Genomic DNA, 19,948 nt, shown 5'->3' with positions numbered 1-19,948 from the left:
CACAGCACCTCTTCACCCTGGTTTTGGAGATGCATATTTTTAGGACTCACCTTATTTCTGTGATTTGGGGTGTTTAAAACTGTTTTTAATATTGTGTACTGTTGTGGCTTAATAGCAATGCTATGTTTTGTTGTAACGTGTCCTGGTACCTTAGGGTGAATTGTGTTGTTGTTGTTATTAGATCAATAGCCCAAGTAAGAAATTGTGAGTCCACAATTGGGTCCACAGAATGGTCTGAAGGCATCACAGTCCCTGAATCTAAGCAGGTCTGGAAAAGCCAGTGGGAAATCCTTTCAGAACCCCTGGTTCTCTGGCCTGAGATCTCTGGAGTTCTGTGGTTAACAGTTTTTTAATAGTTCAAGTTTCGAAACGGCATTTCATCACACAGAATATTCCCCCCCCCCCCAAAAAAAAGATGCAAACCGAAAGAAAAAAATACAGAGGAAGCTGTTGTCCCTCATTGACTGTGTTACAGAGAAACCCATTTCAACTTTGTCTTTGGATCATAAAGTGCATGATGGGAAACTGGATGCTGATTATATAGCACTTTTCTCTTCAAAGTGACATTCAGATTACATATCAGGCCAGGTTCTCCAATCTGCCGGCACTGCAGCGTTGTCACTATCAAGTCAATTTCCCTCTCTTTCATTTATCATCAGTAGGATGGGTATTTTTTGCCCTCCCCTCCGTCTATTAGAGATTCTGGAACTGGAGTTTAGCTGGCAATTCTGTTAATGATGCATGAGGCGGACTGAAAATCTTCTAAAGCAAAATTTACTCTCTCCTAGATTAACTTCAGTAAAACTTTGCTACCGAATTTAACAAGCGTGACTCAGAAGACAAATGGACAAAAGATAAGAGCCATAAACAAACATGATATCTCTTTGTTCACATCTATACCTCCTATTTCTCCCCTATCTGGAGACAAACAATATTGACACTGCACATTGGTAGCACTTAAACTTTTATCCTAAGTTGCACCTTACCTTCTGCCTCTGAAAGAATTTCCCATCATTCTTATTTATATCCTTGTAAACATAGCTTTTGGCAACAACAGATGCTGACTCAGTGCAGTTGCAGAGGGCAGAGAGGTCCTAGTTTACCAAACCTTTAGCCACAGGACGACTAGAAAGGAAGTTTTGTGGTTGCAGGGGTGAATGAAGGCGTCGTGACACCTAGGGCTGCAAACTGCTATGTATGGCGCATGTGTGGTGTCACTACTTACAGCACATGTGCCGTACGTAGCGATGTCGCACATGTGCTGTACATAGTAGTTTGCCGGCAGTGCCGCTCCAGCACCGTACGGACGGTGCCGGGATCCTCTGCTCGTGCCATCTGTACAGTGCTTGAGCGGTGCCAGTGGCAAACCACTATGTACAGCACATGTGCGGCATCGTTATGTACAGCACATGAGTGTGACGCTGCACATGCGCTGTACATAATGGTTTGCTGCCAGTGCCAGGATCCTCTGCTCGTGCCATCTGTACAGTGCTTGAGCGGTGCCAGTGGCAAACCGCTATGTACAGCACATGTGCAGCATCGTTACGTACAGCACATGCGTGTGATGCTGCACATGCGCTGTACATAGTGGTTTGCTGCCAGTGCCGGGGTCCTCTGCTTGCAGCTGCGAATGGAGGGAGGATCCTCCGCATGCGGCGGCGGTGTGATGGCTGCTCATGCTGTCGCGAGCCCCCGCAGGGTGCCTTCTTGTCACCCCCCACCCCGACATGGCACCTGGGGCACACTGCCGTTGCGACACCACTGAGTGGTTGTAGCATCTGATTAGACCCGGGAGACAACAGCTCAAACCTCCACTCAGCCATGAACCTGATCTTGGGCCAGTCACTCACTCTCAGCTTATCAGGGCTGTGATGATAAAATGGGGCGGAGGGGAACTATGCATGTCACCTTGAACTCCTTGGAGGAAAGGTGGGAAAGAAATGCAGTAAATAAATACATGAAATGCAAGGTTTTTCCTGAAGTTGGGGAGGGAAAATTCTGGGGTAGAGCTAGAGCTATATTTTTCCCCAAAATGTGAATACTGGCTCCCAGCTGCTGCACAGTCCCCTCCCCCACATGCCCAATCTAAAGCATGTGGAGAGATCAATTTGCGTGTACATGGTGTCCCCTGCTCAAATATATAGTAGCTCCAGGCTTTGTGTCCATCAATAAACAGCAGAGATGGCTGCCCTGGAGTAGCAGAATTCTAGGGGCTCCATCTCCTAAGATGGAAATCCCTAAACACACACACACACGTCAGATCCTTGAAACATCAGGGTCTGAGATGGACAATAGTATCCTTGTCTCTTCCATTTGCAGCCCCATTGTTCCATACAAGTGGGTGGGGCAAAACGTAAAGGGGGAGAGGGGATGGCAGGATTTGACAATACCTATTGCAGAAACATGCTTGTGAGCCTGAACCAACCCTTTCCCCATTTAAAAATGCACTTAGGCAGCCCACCCTTTGTGGGTTTTGCAGTAAGGGACACATCAGTGAACATGTGGGATTTGCATTGGCTGTGCAATAAACTATGGCTAGACAAACTATGCTCCTTGCTGCTGCGAATCCTGCTGGCCAGCCGCACAACTCAGCAGCTTCAAAGGGAGAACAGAATTCCCATGGCTCAGCCACCCTGCCCTTCTGTACTTTGGCTTGCTCTGAGCCAAAGAAGTAGCCACCGTTAAGACTTCCTGTTGCAAGTTTTGAAAGAGAGGTGGGCAAAGTACAGACTTTTCTAGTGACCGGGGTCTCTTGGATGATGTAGGCCACCTCTGGTGGCAAGATCCAGGTGACAAATCCAGCCACTGAGGAACACATCGCCTGCTTCTGCTGCTGTGGTGGCAACAGTGGCTGCAATGCACTCCCTAGTGGTCAGACCTACCACCGCCTCGGCACCTCAACCCCCATGCTGCCTCCACAGTGGAATCTCAGCGAACAGGAGACACTGCTGCTCCTTCACCCCTAGGGAGGAAATGGTGCGGCTGCCCTCTGGGGCTTCCTGGGCTCCGCACCCACCTTTGATTCCCAGTTCAACCGTTGGGTAAGGTTGATTTGATTCCTCTCTCTTTGTTCCCGATGTAGATATTCACTCTTCCTGGCCGGGGAGAGGCACCATTTTGTGGTTCACATCAGGTACCAAAGCGCCTTGGGTCAGCACTGCCACTACCAAATTTAAGCTGTCTAGCTGTCTAGGTGCCAACCTAGCAGTTCGACAACAAGTAGATAAATAGGTACCACTCCGGTGGTGCAAGTAGATAAATAGGTACCACTCTGGTGGGAAGGTAAATGGAGTTTCTATGCGCTGCTCTGGTTTGCCAGTAGCGGCTTAGTCATTCTGGCCACATGACTGTATGCTGGCTCCCTCGGCCTATAGAGCAAGATGAGCACACAACCCCAGAGTCGTCCACGACTGGACCTAACAGTCAGGGGTACCTTTGCCTTAACCTAGCTGTCATAGAAGTGAGTCGCTATGCACAAAAGGACAATACAGCCTTTGACAGAGCGCAGAAAGCTCCATGCAAACAGGAACTGCTGCCCCATCACCTTCAATGGCAGATGATACCCCAAGCATGCAGCCCCACTGAAACATGCACTCCCATTCAGCATTTGGAATGCTTCCTGATATTAAAGAAAATGGGGCGATTTCCAGCCATGCAGAGCACCCATAGTCCTGGAATACGCCAGAGTAGAAGGATGCTGTTATGTAACTCGGAAGGGTCTGTCATCATCAACATCAAAAAGATAAAGCCAGCAGGAAGCATGCAAATTCACTCAACATATATTAAATGTGGACACTGTTTGCCAATTTAACCAAACATTCTGTAAATATTATCCCAGACTTTTAAAGTTTAAACTCATTTGCTCTAGCAATGTTTGCATGTGTTTCATATTCGCTTCCTGCAAAGAATTTGGGGGAGGAACTCAGAGGGATGTTTGCCGAAGGAAAACGTTTTAAGCAAATATTGTAGGCTGTAGAAAATAGTTTTCAGCTCCGTACAGCATAGTGACACTTCCTATCAACTAGTTTCATCTTGCATACTGTGCAATGGAGGCAAGACTCAGCCCAATCCATAGATCGCCTAAACAGGATTATTTATTCTAATTTAGCCCACAAGTCAGGGCCAAAACTGGTTCAAACCCAGATGCTTCCGTTTTATTAGTTTGTGGGATTATAGCTGCTTTTTTTTCTCATCAGTGCATAAGAAGCAAGCAAACATTAATAAGATGTGTGTTCTTCAGTCAATATTCTTGCTTCTGTTGACATGCTCAAAGCTCCCCATCCCCAGAATATTCCTTCATTTAGGACAGATGTGATGACCTACTCCAGTTAAAGTTCCAGTGGTACCTCGGGTTACAGACACTTCAGGTTACAGACTCTGCTAACCCTGAAAATAGTACCTCTGGTTAAGAACTTTACCTCAGGATGAGAACACAAATCATGCGGCAGCGGCACAGCAGCAGCGGGAGTCCCCATTAGCTAAAGTGGTACCTCAGGTTAAGAACAGTTTCAGGCTAAGAACAGACCTCCAGAATGAATTAAGTTCTTAACCTGACATACCACTGTACTTCTGAGCACATTCATATGGCAGCTTCCTGTCCTCCAACTTGGACATTGAAGTTGATGGTACGTGGCTTCTTTGGTAAACAGAACCCTAAGGACCAAAGTAGATATCTTGGGGCCACTCACTATTCAGCAACCCACCCATTCAATATATGATTTGGGAAAGGGGCAGGGGTTTTGCTTTAACAATTTGAAAGACTGTTTTGGGGGCCGCTTTCTCTCACAAACTGGCATTTGCCATTGCTATGTGTCCCGCTGCCATCCAAAGTCTACTCAGCTCTTAAGTAGGCCCAAGTGGCAGCCTCATGATGGCGCATAGATGGGCTGTGAAGACTTTTTTTGTTTCACTGCCTCTTCAGTTAGCACTCCTCACTTTCTTCTGTTTCCGCTCTATCTTGTGGAGTTTTCATTCTGTTCTCATTTTATATTAGGTTTATTATTATTATTATTATTATTATTATTAGGAGGAGTAGGAGTAGGAGGAAGAGAAGTATGTTATGGACCCTTTAATTAACGCCGTAAACCACAAAAGTATGTGAGAGAGGAGCACTTAGCCCAGGGGTCTGCAACCCGCGGCTCTTTTACATCTTTGCTGAGGCTCCGGGGCGGATACTAGCGAGGGGAGGAGGCGCATTGTGCGCCCCGACACTCCTCACTGTGGCGGGCGCTGTACTGGCTGTGACGTCGCATGGGGGCGGTGCGTGCGTTAGTCACGCACCGTCCCGACGTCACCTTCCCGCCCGCTGTTAGATCGTGGCTCCGGAGATATATTTGTTTTAAATGTCGCAATGGTTTTGCGGCTCCCAGTTGTTGTGTTTTCTTCGGAAACGGGTCCAAGTGGCTCTTTTTGTCTTAAAGGTTGCAGACCCCTGACTTAGCCTGACTCTCCGCCCTTCCCTTGGCACAGTCATTTGTGAGGCATTTCCTTGACTTTGTTAAAAGAATTTTAAGGTCTTAAATACAGAATAAATACCGGTATTCATAAATGCACACATATCTAAATATATGAACCATGTGCCTGAAATAGTATGGGAGAGCAATTCTGGAGCCATTCTGATTCTCCCAATGACCTCAAATATTCCTCTGCAGTAAGGGAAGCAAATGGGGAAAGCCTTCCCATTGTCTTTTTACTTGCAAATCCGTTCTTTAAGGTGTATTTGTGTATGAATAGGGTGAGCCTGTGACCTGGATTCAGGAACTAAAGTATTAACCATCACAAAAGAATGGCCAGGCTGCCCAGGTAATGCAATCAGTGACCATTATCAGGTATCCTGGCAAACAGGATTTCTGCTGTAGACCGCCTCCTCTGCTGTAGACAGCTTCCTTCTGTGATGTATGTATGATGTTTTAGGGGGTGGTCTTGGGCTACAGGGTGGGCAATTTCAAAAGTCTATATAAGAGCTTGCGCACCATTGTTCAGGGTTCTGCTCCCTCCTGCGTGTGGTGAGTGGGGAGCCTGTTGCAACAGTTCCTTGAATAAAGATCAGGCTTACTCACCACTTTGCTTTTCAATTTACTCTGGTTAGCTTTTGTTATTTCTCCTACCAATAGGGAACCCACTTAAGGACTCTATGTGAGCTCTGAAATAACCCATAAGGGAAAAGGAGCAGGTTTGTTTTTTTTCTTTCTTATAACAACTTTCATACAGGAAGCAAACCTGTAAGAGAGAAAGTGTCTGAGGCAATAGACTGAAGAGAGGTAAATTCAAGGTCACTTCCCCCTCCCTTAAAGTAAGGCCCACTCGGCCTCTCATGTTATGTATGTGAATGGGGAGGGCATGTGAGGGGGTTGAGGTACCTGCTACCTAGAGTGGCCACTTACACACCACCAAATAACTAAAAAGAGGGCATAAAAGGACAATTTGCAAAGGATTTGTGTATGCAGTGGTACCTCGGGTTAAGTCCTTAATTTGTTCCGGAGGTCCGTTCTTAACCTGAAACTGTTCTTAACCTGAAGCACTACTTTAGCTAACGGGGCCTCCTGCTGCTGCCGCGCCGCCAGAGCACAATTTCTGTTCTCATCCTGAAGCAAAGTTCTTAACCCAAGGTACTATTTCTGGGTTAGTGGAGTCTGTAACCTGAAGCGTATGTAACCTGAAGCGTATGTAACCCAAGGTACCACTGTACTAATTTATACATCTAGATGCACATTCAGAAAATAATTGCCATAATTTAAATGCATCTGAACATAGTGGGGAAGGTTGTGACCATGGATGCTCAGCCTGCCGTCTAGGTGCTACCTATGGTTGGGCCACTCCAAGGCCCCTGGTTACTCTCCCTTCTTAGGGTTCTTTCTCAGACTTAGATGGGACAGCTCTTCACATAGAGGACTCCTTCAATCTATCTTCAGATAGATGGACGCCCTCTGTAAAGTAGGACAAAAGTAAGGAAGAAATGGTAAGGCAATAGGACCATCTGCAGTCCAGTGTCCAGCACTCTAGGAAGGACATGGCTGCAAGGGTTTACAGGGGTCAGCATCTTTAGAAGCAAAGTGACTGCAGAGAGAAAGAGAGCTGGTGGAAATTGGAGTCTCCTCTTGGTCTTCAGGGGACTCTATGCCTAGGTCCCTTAGCTGATGCCTGATCTTATCTCTTTCTCACACATAACCTCTCTCTCTCTTTTTTTGCTGGCTTGTTTTCTGGAGATGAATTGACATAGAAGAGAGAAGGCAGATGATATAGGCCTTAACATTCCCACGCCGTAGCACAGGGGTAAGGAATCTTCTTCAGTCTGAAAGTCACAGCCTTCCAAGGGCCAGAGGCAAAACAAATGTAGATGTAAGCCTTCAATGGTAGGCTAGTTTCTACACACACTCATGTGCCCCTCTCTGCCTTCCAATCCAGGCAAGCAAAGGTCATTATCAGAGTTCAAGGACACATTTCAGTCAGGCAAGAACATTTAAGGAGGGTGCAACACTGGGCTGGCGAAGGGTCCCAAGGCAGCAGCGTAGCGTGGGTTGTCAGCATCCGGGGCAAGGCAAGTAATTTGCGCCCCCTAACCCCTAACCTGCCGCCGCTGCCAGCTTCTTCTTGCTGCTGCCTGGTCTGGTCTGGTGTGGTTCTCTCCCGCGCTCAGCGCTGCGCTGGGTGGCCGCTGCACTGTTCCTCCCCCAAATAGTCCCTCGCTCTCTCTCTCTGCACCGCACGCCTGGCACCCACCCCCTCCACAGTGGGTGGCAACCCAGCGGCTCGGATCGGATTCACACAGCCAGCACTGCAGTGAGAGAGAGAGAGTGAGCCAGATAGGGGCAGAGAGCTGCGAGTGCGAGCGCCCCCCCCCAGATGTTGCGCCCGGTGTGGCCGGCCCCCCTGCACCCCCCACACTACGCCACTGTCCCAAGGGCCAGGTAGGAGGACCTGGAGGTTCTCCAGTTCTGTTGTAGTGCATGAACTGAAGCATGGGGTCTTTTCTCCAATACATATTTGGTCACTTCTTGCAGGAAGTAAAGCTGTACCAACAACATAGTATTTTGAGGCACTGAATGTGTTAAAAACCCACATAAATAAAATAAATGAAAATCAAATCCAGTCACAACCCATTCAGTAATGATATTTTCAGAAGGAGCCAAAAAGACCACACACAATTATCATCTTGAGACAGATTCTTATTTCCTAGCCCATAATTTAAATCAGTTCCCTTCACTGAAAACAAGCAGAGAGGGGGAGAGAAATGAATAGCTGCCAATATTGTTGAAGAGCTCATCTGTGTTTCAGGGGCAAAAAAGGGATGGTGTGAAGAGGCTCTGTTAAACAAGGGCATTCAACTACTGGGTTCCATATCTGGTGACAACAATCCTGATATTGGCTTTGTGTTGTTGTTGTTTTTAAAAAGGTGGGAACTGACTATCATTGGTTCTGATCGTCTTCAGGAGCAAACCTGATCTTGTACACTACACTGGCACTAAGCTTCTGAAAATTGTAGAAGGGCCTGTTTGTTCATTGATGGAACAGCCCATTCAGGTCTAGTAATTATAAAAAAAGAATTGCATAATGTTTGATAAAAGGTAGAGGGACCCCTGACCATTAGGTCCAGTCGTGACCGACTCTGGGGTTGCGGCACTCATCTTGCTTTCTTGGCCGAGGGAGCCAGCATACAGCTTCCGGGTCATGTGGCCAGCATGACTAAGCCGCTTCTGGCGAACCAGAGCAGCGCACAGAAACACCGTTTACCTTCCCGCCAGAGCGGTACCTATTTATCTACTTGCACTTTGACGTGCTTTCGAACTGCTAGGTTGGCAGGAGCAGGGACTGAGCAACAGGAGCTCACCCCATCGCGGGGATTCGAACCGCCAACCTTCTGATCAGCAAGTCCTAGGCTCTGTGGTTTAACCCACAGCACCACCCGTGTCCCTATAATGTTTGATAAGTAACATACAATCCACTTTTCTACAAAAAAATGGGGGGCTACGTGGGCCCTTTTTTTTGGAGTATGCGTACTGTCACTTTTTTACAAGTTTCCTGACCCTCCTCAAAACAATACAGGAGACAAATTCAAAGTTTCTCCTCCACCATCTGCAATATAGGAATGATATTGATTTGTCCTAGAAGGTTGTGTTCTACACATTATGAGGTTATGTGAACTACTTTGAATCCTCTAATACAATACATAAACACTATGTGCTACCAATTTAAAAGTTTCTGATGTTGGAACTGTGGGAGTAATAGCCCTTTGGATGAAAAATAAACTTCGTTCCCACAAGGAACACAAGGGGAAAGCTCGAAGTCATTTGGTAAGGGGAGGGAAGATATTGTAGGGAAAACATTTCAAAACCCAGTGAGTTTTCCTATATTAGGGAAATGTCACCAAATGCCTGGGCAACATAGATCCAGATAAAATCCGGTGAAGGATTTTTTTAAGGAAAGGGAAATGTTGGAGGGGATGGGTTGTTCATTTCAGCTTAGATTGAGAGTCTTGCACTGAGGGTTGGATTAACTTCAGGCTAACAATGTCACAGAGTGAAGGCTCTGCGAGGGTGAAATTATCTGGAAAGGATACTATGAGAAAAGTGTGCTGTGCTTCATTAAAACTCACCAGAATACAGTAAATGTTCCACGAACAAGTGGCTGGAAGGCTAGGGTGATGGTATTGTCCTGAGTTATTCTGACATTTAAAGTATTGGCAGCCAGTACTGAATTGCAGGGGAGGGAAGGGTTGTTATTATATATTGAGAATAAGAAAAGGGTTCCTGCTCCTCTGGCTGTATAGCTGTCTTTGCATGCTAAGCACAAAGAAAGGTGGGATATGCGGTGAAAGGAGGAGGTATGTCATATCATTTGGACAGGTGCAGAATGACAGGATGTCATTTGGCATAGTTCGGCCAATGTCTTTGATCCATCACTGACTTGGCTCAACTTTGCCATTTCCCTTTCCCCAAGATGCACATGGAGCTAACTCACTCATTGAGCATAGGCATCGATGTCCTCCTCTTGCTTTTCTGCACCATATTGGCCTGATTCCTCAGGGCGATTCGGATCAGTGAGGGAGCCAGCCGGCAAGGCTCCCCGTCCACTTGCATGGGGATGGACTTGTACGTCAGCAATGTCACTTCCCGGCATTGGTGTAACCTTTCTCCGTGGCCTCCCACTTGAAGAGCAGCCTTAGTAACAGAAAGAGAAAAAAAGAAAAAGAGGGGAGGAATCAGTTCAATTTGTCAAATCTAGCTAAAATGTACTGTTATTTGCAAGACCCTATGAGCTCCAGGATTGCTTTCAGCAGGTGATTCAGTACCTACCAACTTTGAGAAATTTGATTCAATTTGCATTTAAAGGCCAATCTACCTTATTCACATTTTTGGAAACAAATGTGCAAACTGAAACCCAGCCGTGCTTTGAAATTTGCAATTCTCCAAATTGTGCAGTGCAGTTCTGCAGCCAAGGAATGTGCACAAAAATACATATAATAAGGTGAAAGATTATGAGCGTGATGGTACTCGATCCCTGTCCGAGGCTTACTAGAATCTGCCTTTCCTTGGTGAACACAGGTCTTTTTAAAGTCCCAAATGGTTCTTTTAGGGTGGATGGTGGATATTTATGAGCTGTCTGCTCTGGGCTTTTTTGCTTCTGCCTTTCCTCAAAACAATAAACATGCGCCAATAGGAGTGCAAATAGTAGCTTGAGGGAGGGCAATATTCATTGGGACCACGGTGGTGCGTGGAAAGGGTTAAACTCCCTGTGACTACCCACCAAAGGTCCTGATTGGGGCTCCTCATGGTCACTAATTCCAATTAAAATGGATAAAAACAATGTTTAATGCCACATGAAGTTTAACCCTTGAAGTCACACACCAACAACATTTGCAAGCTTCAGAGTTTGACTTGCTGTGCTTTTTAAAAGGCACTTGGGAGCAATAAAGGTATGTGGGTGGGGGAGACAGTTAGCAATAGGTAGGGGAAGGTTGATGCCCTGGAGAACTGATTGTTCCTTGCTCTTCTAGTCCCCCTCTCCTTGCAGAATGAATAATCAGGAAGGAAGGAAGGGCAAGACGTGGAGAGAAACAAGGAATAAAAATGGGAGGAGGCAATAATTATGGCATCAGATATTAAGATAGCAACAAAGTCCCTCCTGCAAGCCATTTTTTCAGGTGTAGAAGGAAGGGGTGTTCACCCATCCTTCACTGTTCCCTCAAATGGCAAACCAGGAGTGAGGAAGATTCACTCTACATACTCAGTTATAGTTGGAAACCTGCCATTTGGTTTATTCTCTGTGAGTTAGCTCTTGCTCTGGTTGACTTATAGACAGGAGGCAATCGATGAAAAAGACTCACCAAGGAGGCCATGGTGAACCCAATGACCTCAATGTAACCATCATCATGCCGCTGTGGTTCAAATTCTCTGTGATCTCCTGGATTCCCCCAGGGCATTGTGCCAGCACAATACCTGAACAGAAAAACATAAGGAGAGCTCAGCTGGTTCAAAGTAAAAGCCTGTTTAGTTCAGCTTCCAACCAGATGCCCATGGAAAGCTCACAAGCATGAATGTGAGAGGTTGAGGATACGTGGGATTTGAGCAAACACTGAACATCTGGCCCACTTGGCTTTTAGCAACAAAACCAAGCATAGGTCTTCTACAAATATCTTTCAGATAGGATAAGGTTTCAGAAGGAACACCTCTGCTTTATACCAGAGTTATAGAATCATAGAATCATAGAGTTGGAAGAGACCACAAGGGCCATCGAGTCCAACCCCCTGCCAAGCAGGAAACACCATCAGAGCACTCCTGACATATGGTTGTCAAGCCTCTGCTTAAAGACCTCCAAAGTAGGAGACTCCACCACACTCCTTGGCAGCAAATTCCACTGTCGAACAGCTCTTACTGTCAGGAAGTTCTTCCTAATGTTTAGGTGGAATCTTCTTTCTTGTAGTTTGGATCCATTGCTCCGTGTCCGCTTCTCTGGAGCAGCATAAAACAACCTTTCTCCCTCCTCTATGTGACATCCTTTTATATATTTGAACATGGCTATCATATCACCCCTTAACCTCCTCTTCTCTAAGCTAAACATGCCCAGCTCCCTTAGCCGTTCCTCATAAGGCATCGTTTCCAGGCCTTTGACCATTTTGGTTGCCCTCCTCTGGACACGTTCCAGTTTGTCCGTGTCCTTCTTGAATTGTTGAGTTGTATCATCCAGACCAGGGTGGTCAATTCTCCATTTGCAGGGCTGGTGCTGGTTGCACACTCATACTTATCCCACAGTTAGCTGTTTGAATAAGGTCTGAGAGAGTAAGGCAAAGAGGAAACTCATATGGTCAGTCCTCCCCACCACCTCTTTGGTTTCAACTCTTCACATCACCAAAGTACAACAATTTCTCAAAAAGTGAGTAAGGTCCTCCAAGTGAGGAAAGAGGACAATGGGAGGCTGTTCCCTCCCTTCCTTTGGTTTATTCCAATTATGTCTTCCAATTCAGTGTGAGAGAGATTGAGAGGGGGAGAGGGGGGATAGAACTGTAACAACTGCCCTTTCAGGTAATTGCTAGAGATCTAATCCTAGATCTATGGGGTAACTGTCTATTTTTCAAAAATGGTTTCCCCTCCTAGGGTTCCCTCACCTTGTCACAAGTCCTCCCAGGACAAGTCCTTACCTGGGTATGTTTAAAAACACTATACATTGGAATTTCAGCTCCTGAATCTTTGGGGTCAGGTCTGTGCCATCACACTGCCAAAGAGAGTGAGAGAGAGTACACAAGTATGTATTAAGGTTTATTATAAAATAAACACCTGTGGATTTATTTCAATGAGATCTTGGGACTTAAAAAAAAAAACAAAAACATGTAAGGCCACATCACACAAGAAGCCCAGATGAAACAAAGAGGAACAAGCCCACACCGTATTTATTTTTGCTATGTTCCCCTGGCAAAAGCAAGTACTCCAGATATGTTCATGTGGTTTGATCCAAGTGCCATTACATCTAGTGGGAAATAAAACACACTGGGGTACACACTGGAAAAATAAACATGGTAGGAGGGAAGGTTGGTGTAAGCCAGAAAGCACACTTGCTGAAATAATTTTATTGCACCCACTTTCTTTCCTTCCTTCCTTCTCCTTCCTTTTTTTGTTTCAGTTAAAGGCATGGAAGTCTTGTTCCGTCTTAAAACTGACAACACTGGAACAATAAATCTCTAACAATAAATCTAGGTACCAGCCCAGATTCCTAAGATTCACTAAGTATAAGTGAAACTAATTTCCACTTGTCTTCACGAAATGTATGAAGCTTTACAATCAAGATGAAACTTGTCTCATCTCGTTTTACCAGCCAAATCTCCAACATGTCCTTAAAAAGCATAGTTCCCCTTTTTATACTCACCACAACTTTCACATGCTTGGATAAATCTCTGGAGCTTCTCTGAAGGAAGTCTGAAAAGGCTGCCTAAATTATACAGAAAAGCGGATGGGGGAAAGAAGTGTGATATAATAATTTCATCTGAATTTCATTTTTGTTGCTTCAAGGATCTGGGTGAAAATAAGGCCTTGTTAAGTGAAGTTGCCCCACAGAAAGAGGCTGAGTTTCAGGGCACAGTTAAGTACTGAAGTTGCTCTCAGTGAATACAACATTTCTAATTGGCAAAGTTTCCTCAAATCAGAAAGCGACATGGAATAGGAGCCCAAAATACTCCAAAAGGATAACCAGTGAACTTTTGGAGGCACAGGGATGGAAACTGCCAATTACCCAATTTCATTATGACGTCAGGTGACTTCAAAGGGGCTCAAGATTGAGCCTGAAGATTGAGCCAATTGGTTGGTGTCCCAAAGAATAGTGGTGATGATCCTCAATAATTAAAGCAATAAAACAAGCAATAAACTGTCCCCCCCCAAAAAAAAAATAACAAAAAATTGGATTCAGGAAAATACGTTTCAACTCACCCCAGCATAAAACATTTTATTTCGAAAGCGGCTGTTGAATTTTTCAGGATTTGCTTCTGTGATAAAGAAGAAGAAGAAGAAAACAGCAGAATACAAGGAGTCTTTACTAAGTCAATTAAACAGTACGCTGCCCTTGATGGTTCAGTTCCTTATTTTCCTTCTGGCAGGCAAACAGCTGAGTTTCTGGCCATTGCTGGCTGCTGACTAAAGAGGAGGGGTGAAAAGGATGCATCTTTGTTTTCTGTGTTCCCTAGATAAGGGAGTCAAAAGGAACCGATGAACTGTATATCAGTCTATTATGGAAAAGGAGGGGAAATGCCCATCTTTTTTCTTTCTTTCTTTCAAGAAACCATTGTGTGCTGACTGGTGAGGTGAGATGGCCTTATGCACAACTGAGAAGTATTAATTTGGATTAATAAATGACATGTAATTCCATTATTAATGGAAGACCTACCCTTTCGCTTCTAAGAAAAAGGAGAAAAGAGTATTGATGCATATATAAGAAAAACTGCTCCTTTCCCCTTATGGGGTACCCAAGAGCCCATACAGAGTCCTTATGTAGCTTCTCTATTGGTAGGAGAAAATGACAGAGGCCACCCAGAGACTATTGAGAAGCAAAGCCTTGTTGCGACTGTTTAATAAAGATCAGGCTTACTAGCTGCTTTGCTTCTCAATATTCTCTGGTAGGCCTCTGTTATTTTCTCCTACCAATTGAGAACCTACATAAGGACTATACGGTCTTCTTGGGTACCCCAGAAGGGTAAAGGAGCAGTTTTTCTTATAACAACGCCTTGTGCTTTTATATTCTATTTTGTGTTTTAATATCATATCTTTATGTTGTGAACCACTCTCAAATCTGCAGATCATTGTTGAAAAGCGGCACTTAAGTACACTCAGGGCTTGTCCACAAGTCTACTTCTCCAGTGCCAAGAAAGCACAAGTCTGAGCAGTTTTCTGCTCGGACTCACACTTTTGAGGCACACACCCTTGCTGCACTCCTTTCCCAGGGGAAAGCTGCTCTTTAGTGCTAAATTGGAGCAAACATCAATCTGGAGAAAACCAAATTGCCATTTGCTCTGACTGAACACTAAGGAGCAGTCCCCCCCCCCCCGGGGAGTGGGAGCAAGAGGATAAGCCTTCAATCAAACAAACAACCCTCCTTACTTATTAGAAAACAGCATCTGACTGAAACACACAGAGACACCAAAAGGAAGTCCACAAACAATAAGGACACTAAAGCAAACTCCCAGAGGGTCCCCCACACTAACATTACGTATAAAAATTCATTTTTATTATAAATTTGAAGGGGTGGGAAACTCTGAATTAACAGGGGAAAAATCTTTCTGGCCAAATTACTCACCTCCAAGCCTACAGCGTGCTTTTCCCCAAAGTGGTTTCACTCTCCTCTAAAAGTGTGTGTGTGCCTGTGCGTGCACACAGAGAAACACACATACATGCACACACTGGCATCCCTGGAATAATGTCCATTCATTCTTTATAGCGCAATATGACTTCATGATTAAATAATGCTTCTGCTAAGTGAGAAAGTAGCTCAGGACCTCATCCCTACTATATAGTCCCAGGCACATTTGGCATGCACGCCAGCACATGTGCACATGGAAATGAGCGCGCAGCTGTCATCACTTCATTCCTTTGCCCTTCCATGGCCCTTCATTATTATGCTTACTGCTCACAGTCATCTTAAACACGATAAAATATGCATTCGCTCTTTCCGTCAGGCATTCAGATCTTTATTTAGCCTGGCATTAGGATGTTCTTTTTTAAAATGGGGGGGGGGGGACATTTTTGCATGGCTTTGTGATAGCATGAAAAGGAGGACAAACATGCTTGTAGTTAAATCAGCCACATGCCAAACAAAGCAACTGAACAACAACTTGAGTATCAGCAGTGTGATTTCCTAGCATACAGACATCTATCATAATGACTGACCATTAGGGCTTGGCTGGGTTGTGCTGTATGGAACTACATGAGTATTAAGGGCAATGTTTCAAAACAGACAGGAGTACTTTGTTCACATGAACAAAGACAAATATTATTATGCACTTTAGCAGGGACTGTTCTGGAGTGCCAGTCTTGCATGTCCTGTGTCTTCGCAATATATCCCCAACCTTTTCATAGCATGGTGTATCATTTTCAGAAGAATCAGACAAGGACAGCCCAGATTTTTGCTCTACTTCCTGGGCAAAATGTAATCCTTTTTACAAAAGAAGATCGGTAGGATTTCCAATAGTTTATTGGCAGGGGCCCTATTTCTTTGACATTGCATAGCAGGCAGACATTTATCAGGTGAAACTTTTTGCAGCAACAGTAAAGATCACCATGCAAGGAAAAAGATTCATCTACTAAACATCTACCTTCTGTGTAGCTGGTAAGGGTACATTTATTGATTGGTTTTATTGCTCACCCCATAACAGAGAACCTTTATGCTGTGTGCAATATGTTAAAATAAAAACAACTTCAAAACAAAGCATAATAGCTAAACCACATGAGAGAGGAGAAAAGCCCAGTGTCAACGTGACTCATTGTATAAAATAATATAAAGTTACCTTGAAGAGTTAAAAGCAGCCCAAACCCCCAACTACATGAGCCCTGCCAGAAAGGAGTTGGCAATCCTTAAGGAAGAGGTGGAGCTAGGTCTCCTCTGAGATTTTTCTCATGAATAAGCAGCTTAGAGGTATAGACTCTTAGGTCACCTCCAGATTTTGCAGGAGGGATTCAAATGCATACCACAAATTTAAGTTTAGACTATTAAAGTAGATTGGAGCAATATGGCACAACGAATCGACTTCCTGCTTTAAAAGACAGATTGTTTTGCAGGTAGGAAAGTGATGGTTATGCACTAAAAATGTAGGATAATGAGAGGTTTATGGGAAGACATTTAGCCTTCCCACAAACAGATCCAAATGCAAACATTGCATGCATCATGTAATCCCTGCACACACAAAAACCAGCTGATTGATAAGAAGCTTGTGTGGAGAAACCTTCAGCTCTTAAAGAGAGACCTAAATCATCTCCTGTTTTCCTTTAACTCAAGCCTTGGGCACCTGTCACCCTGCAAGTCCAATATGGCCAATGGGGTCAAGGATTATGGGAGCTGAGGTCCAAGAACATTGAGAGGGCCACAGGTTCATCATCCCTGCTTTAACTCCTCTATTGTATTCTGAGGGATAGGAAGAGTCTCCACCTCAAGCTCATCCCACACTGTACTGCAGTGGAAGAAGCCACACCTGTTGCAGCTCTGCCTGCTATATAAGGTAAAGCACCTCTTTGAGGAAGGCTTTCACAACCCATTCATTTTCCACCCTGGTGCTCAGGAAGAGAAGATATTGTTTTTGTTCTCTCACCTCGAGATTCATGGAATTCCAGTGTAACGTGAGCATCAAATCCTAGGCTGAAGTAATTATTGAAAACACTGAGGGGAAGCTGCAATGATAAGACAAGGGGAACAAGGGAAATGCTGTGTGTGAAAAGAAAAATTAAGAATATTCAATGGCAAATGTTAGGACACCTTGGGCAAGACTGCCTTGTTCTTTGTTCCACTAACCCAATATTTTATGATCTGACTGCCAGCAGCTCTGCAAGAAGTATTATTTCCCCAGCTACAGCAAATAATAATAATAATAATAATAATAATAATAATAATAATAATAATAATAATAATAATTAATAATAATGAAGAGGCCAGGAACTGAACCTGGGTTCTTCTGCACATGCTGTACCACTCAGCGACAGTCCCTCATATGAAGTGGAAGGAGACAAAGGAGGACTTTGTAAAAGGAGCACAAAAAGGTCACCTGCAGCATGTAGGACCTTTCTCTTAAGCAATTCAGATTTCTTCTCTGGAAATGCCTCCTGCTACAGGTGAAGCTTGTAAGAACAGCAGTTCACCTCAAGTTTACAAGACTGGCTTAGAAGGTCTGTCTGGTCCAGAGCACCATTGAAGTTGCTACTGAACTGTTGCTAATTAGTGGCGCTCATTAGCCAAGCTGCAGAGGCAGTAAAGAATACCGTTTCGCTGCAACAGCTCACAGGTGCCTGAATTGGGACTGTTGCCATCATCAGCCTAGGAACCGGTGGATCCCTGTCCACTGGACTCAAAAGTTTAGTTCTTTTGATTTTACTTCTTTTAAATGATCAAATGCTGCTAACAGATAGGGGTTATTTCGTGATCATTGGCTGACTCTAGTTCTGCCTTTCTAGAAACAGTAAACAACCATGTAAATAATTGCAACTATTTAAGCCAGAAACGTACTGTAAATTCTTCACATTCCTGAACAGCATTCCCCTGTCATCCTGCATGAACCCTCATTTTCTTCCTTTGGTTTATTCCGGTAGAGGAAGATCTCACACTAACCTTCCGTGCTCCATCTTCTAGTTCATCTTGGGGCAAATCAGGATTTCTCTCCACCTGGAGGTTCCACCGGTCCAGTTGGACAATGGTCCCATCTTCTACATGGCAGAGAATTTTTGCAACAGGCTCATCTGTGTATCCCTAGAAATAAGAGATATTCACAGTCCAATGTCAACAACTGGCATTTGTTCATATTAGATGATGTATTGCAGAGATCTAACCATACCGGATCATCAGTGTTATTCAAAGATTGTTTGTGAACTTCATATTCCAACCACTTTTCAAGAGGCAGTGAGAGAGACATTGGGGGGGTATTACTCCCAGAAATTCCCAAACATTAGACCAAAAGGAGATTAATAATAATAATAATAATAATAATAATAATAATAATAATATTTATACCCCGCCCATCTGGCTGAGTTTTCCCCGCCACTCTGGGCGGCTCCCAATCGAGTAATACAGCATTAAATATTAAAAACTTCCCTAAACAGGGCTGCCATCAGATGTCTTTTAAAAATAGGATAGCTGCTTATTTCCTTGACATCTGATGGGAGGGCATTCCACAGGGCATGCGCCACTACCGAAAACGCCCTCTGTCTGGTTCCCTGTAACCTCACTTCTCACAATGAGGGAACCACCAGAAGGACCTCGGTGTTGGATCTCAGAGTCCGGGCTGAATGATGGGGGTGGAGTCACTCCTTCAGGTATACAGAACTGAGGCTGTTTAGAGCTTTAAAGGTCAGCACCAACACTTTGAATTGTGCTTGGAAACGTACTGCGAGCCAATGCAGATCACTCAGGACCGGTGCTATGTGGTCCCGGCAGCCACTCCCAATCACCAGTCTAGCTGCCACATTCTGGATTAATTGCCGTTTCCAGGTCACCTTCAAAGGTAGCCCCACATAGAGTGCAGTGCAGTAGTCCAAGTGGGAGATAACTAGATCATGCACCACTCTGGCAAGACAGTCCGCAGGTAGGTGGGGTCTCAGCCTGCGTACCAGATGGAGCTGGTAAACAGCTACAAAATTAACCTGAACCTCCATGGACAGCTGAGAGTCCAAAATGACTCCCAGGCTGCGCACCTGGTCCTTCAGGAGCACAGTTCCCCCATTCAGGACCAGGGAGTCCCCCACCCCTGCCCGCCCCCTGTCCCCCAAAAACAGTACTTCTGTCTCGTCAGGATTCAACCTCAATCTGTTAGCTGCCATCCATCCTCCAACCGCCTCCAGGCACTCACACAGGACATTCACCACCTTCACTGGTTCTGATTTAAAAGAGAGGTAGAGCTGGGTGTCATCTGCATACTGATGAACACCCAGCCCACACCCCCTGATGATCTCTCCCAGCAGCTTCATATAGATATTAAAAGCATGGGGGAGAGGATAGAACCCTGAGGCACCCCACAAGTGAGAGCCCAGGGGTCTAAACACTCATCCCCCAACACCACTTTCTGGACAAAGCCCAGAAGAAAGGAGTGGAACCATGTATAACAGTGCTCCCAGCCCCTCTAGATGGCCCAGAAGGATGTTATGGTCAATGGTGTCAAAAGCCACTGAGAGATCCAGCAGAACTAGGAAACCGCTCTTTGTCCCTAAGCCCACCAGAGATCATCAACCAGTGCAACCAAGGCAGTTTCAGACCCATGGTGAGGCCTGAATCCCGA

The 19,948-nt window shown here is 44.9% G+C and overlaps 1 protein-coding gene across 7 annotated transcripts in view; it reads right to left on the bottom strand.

Moving 5' to 3' along the window:
* DGKI (diacylglycerol kinase iota) overlaps positions 1 to 19,948 on the bottom strand; it is a 248,151-nt gene that overhangs the window by 87,765 nt on the left and 140,438 nt on the right. For all 7 annotated transcript variants that reach the window (XM_082240439.1, XM_082240443.1, XM_082240440.1 and 4 more), the window contains 7 exons: positions 18,289 to 18,426; positions 17,279 to 17,357; positions 13,914 to 13,969; positions 13,357 to 13,419; positions 12,635 to 12,708; positions 11,324 to 11,435; positions 9,958 to 10,157 (listed from right to left, as the gene is read on the bottom strand). In XM_082240439.1, the coding sequence (XP_082096565.1) occupies positions 9,958 to 10,157; positions 11,324 to 11,435; positions 12,635 to 12,708; positions 13,357 to 13,419; positions 13,914 to 13,969; positions 17,279 to 17,357; positions 18,289 to 18,426 (722 nt within the window). The remainder of the gene's footprint in view (positions 1 to 9,957; positions 10,158 to 11,323; positions 11,436 to 12,634; positions 12,709 to 13,356; positions 13,420 to 13,913; positions 13,970 to 17,278; positions 17,358 to 18,288; positions 18,427 to 19,948) is intronic.

This window comes from Podarcis vaucheri (assembly GCF_965113315.1).
Source record: "Podarcis vaucheri genome assembly, chromosome: 10".
NCBI lineage: Eukaryota > Metazoa > Chordata > Lepidosauria > Squamata > Lacertidae > Podarcis > Podarcis vaucheri.
The sequence above is the reverse complement of the archived record's forward strand: the minus strand, read 5'-3'. Positions and strand labels throughout refer to the sequence as shown.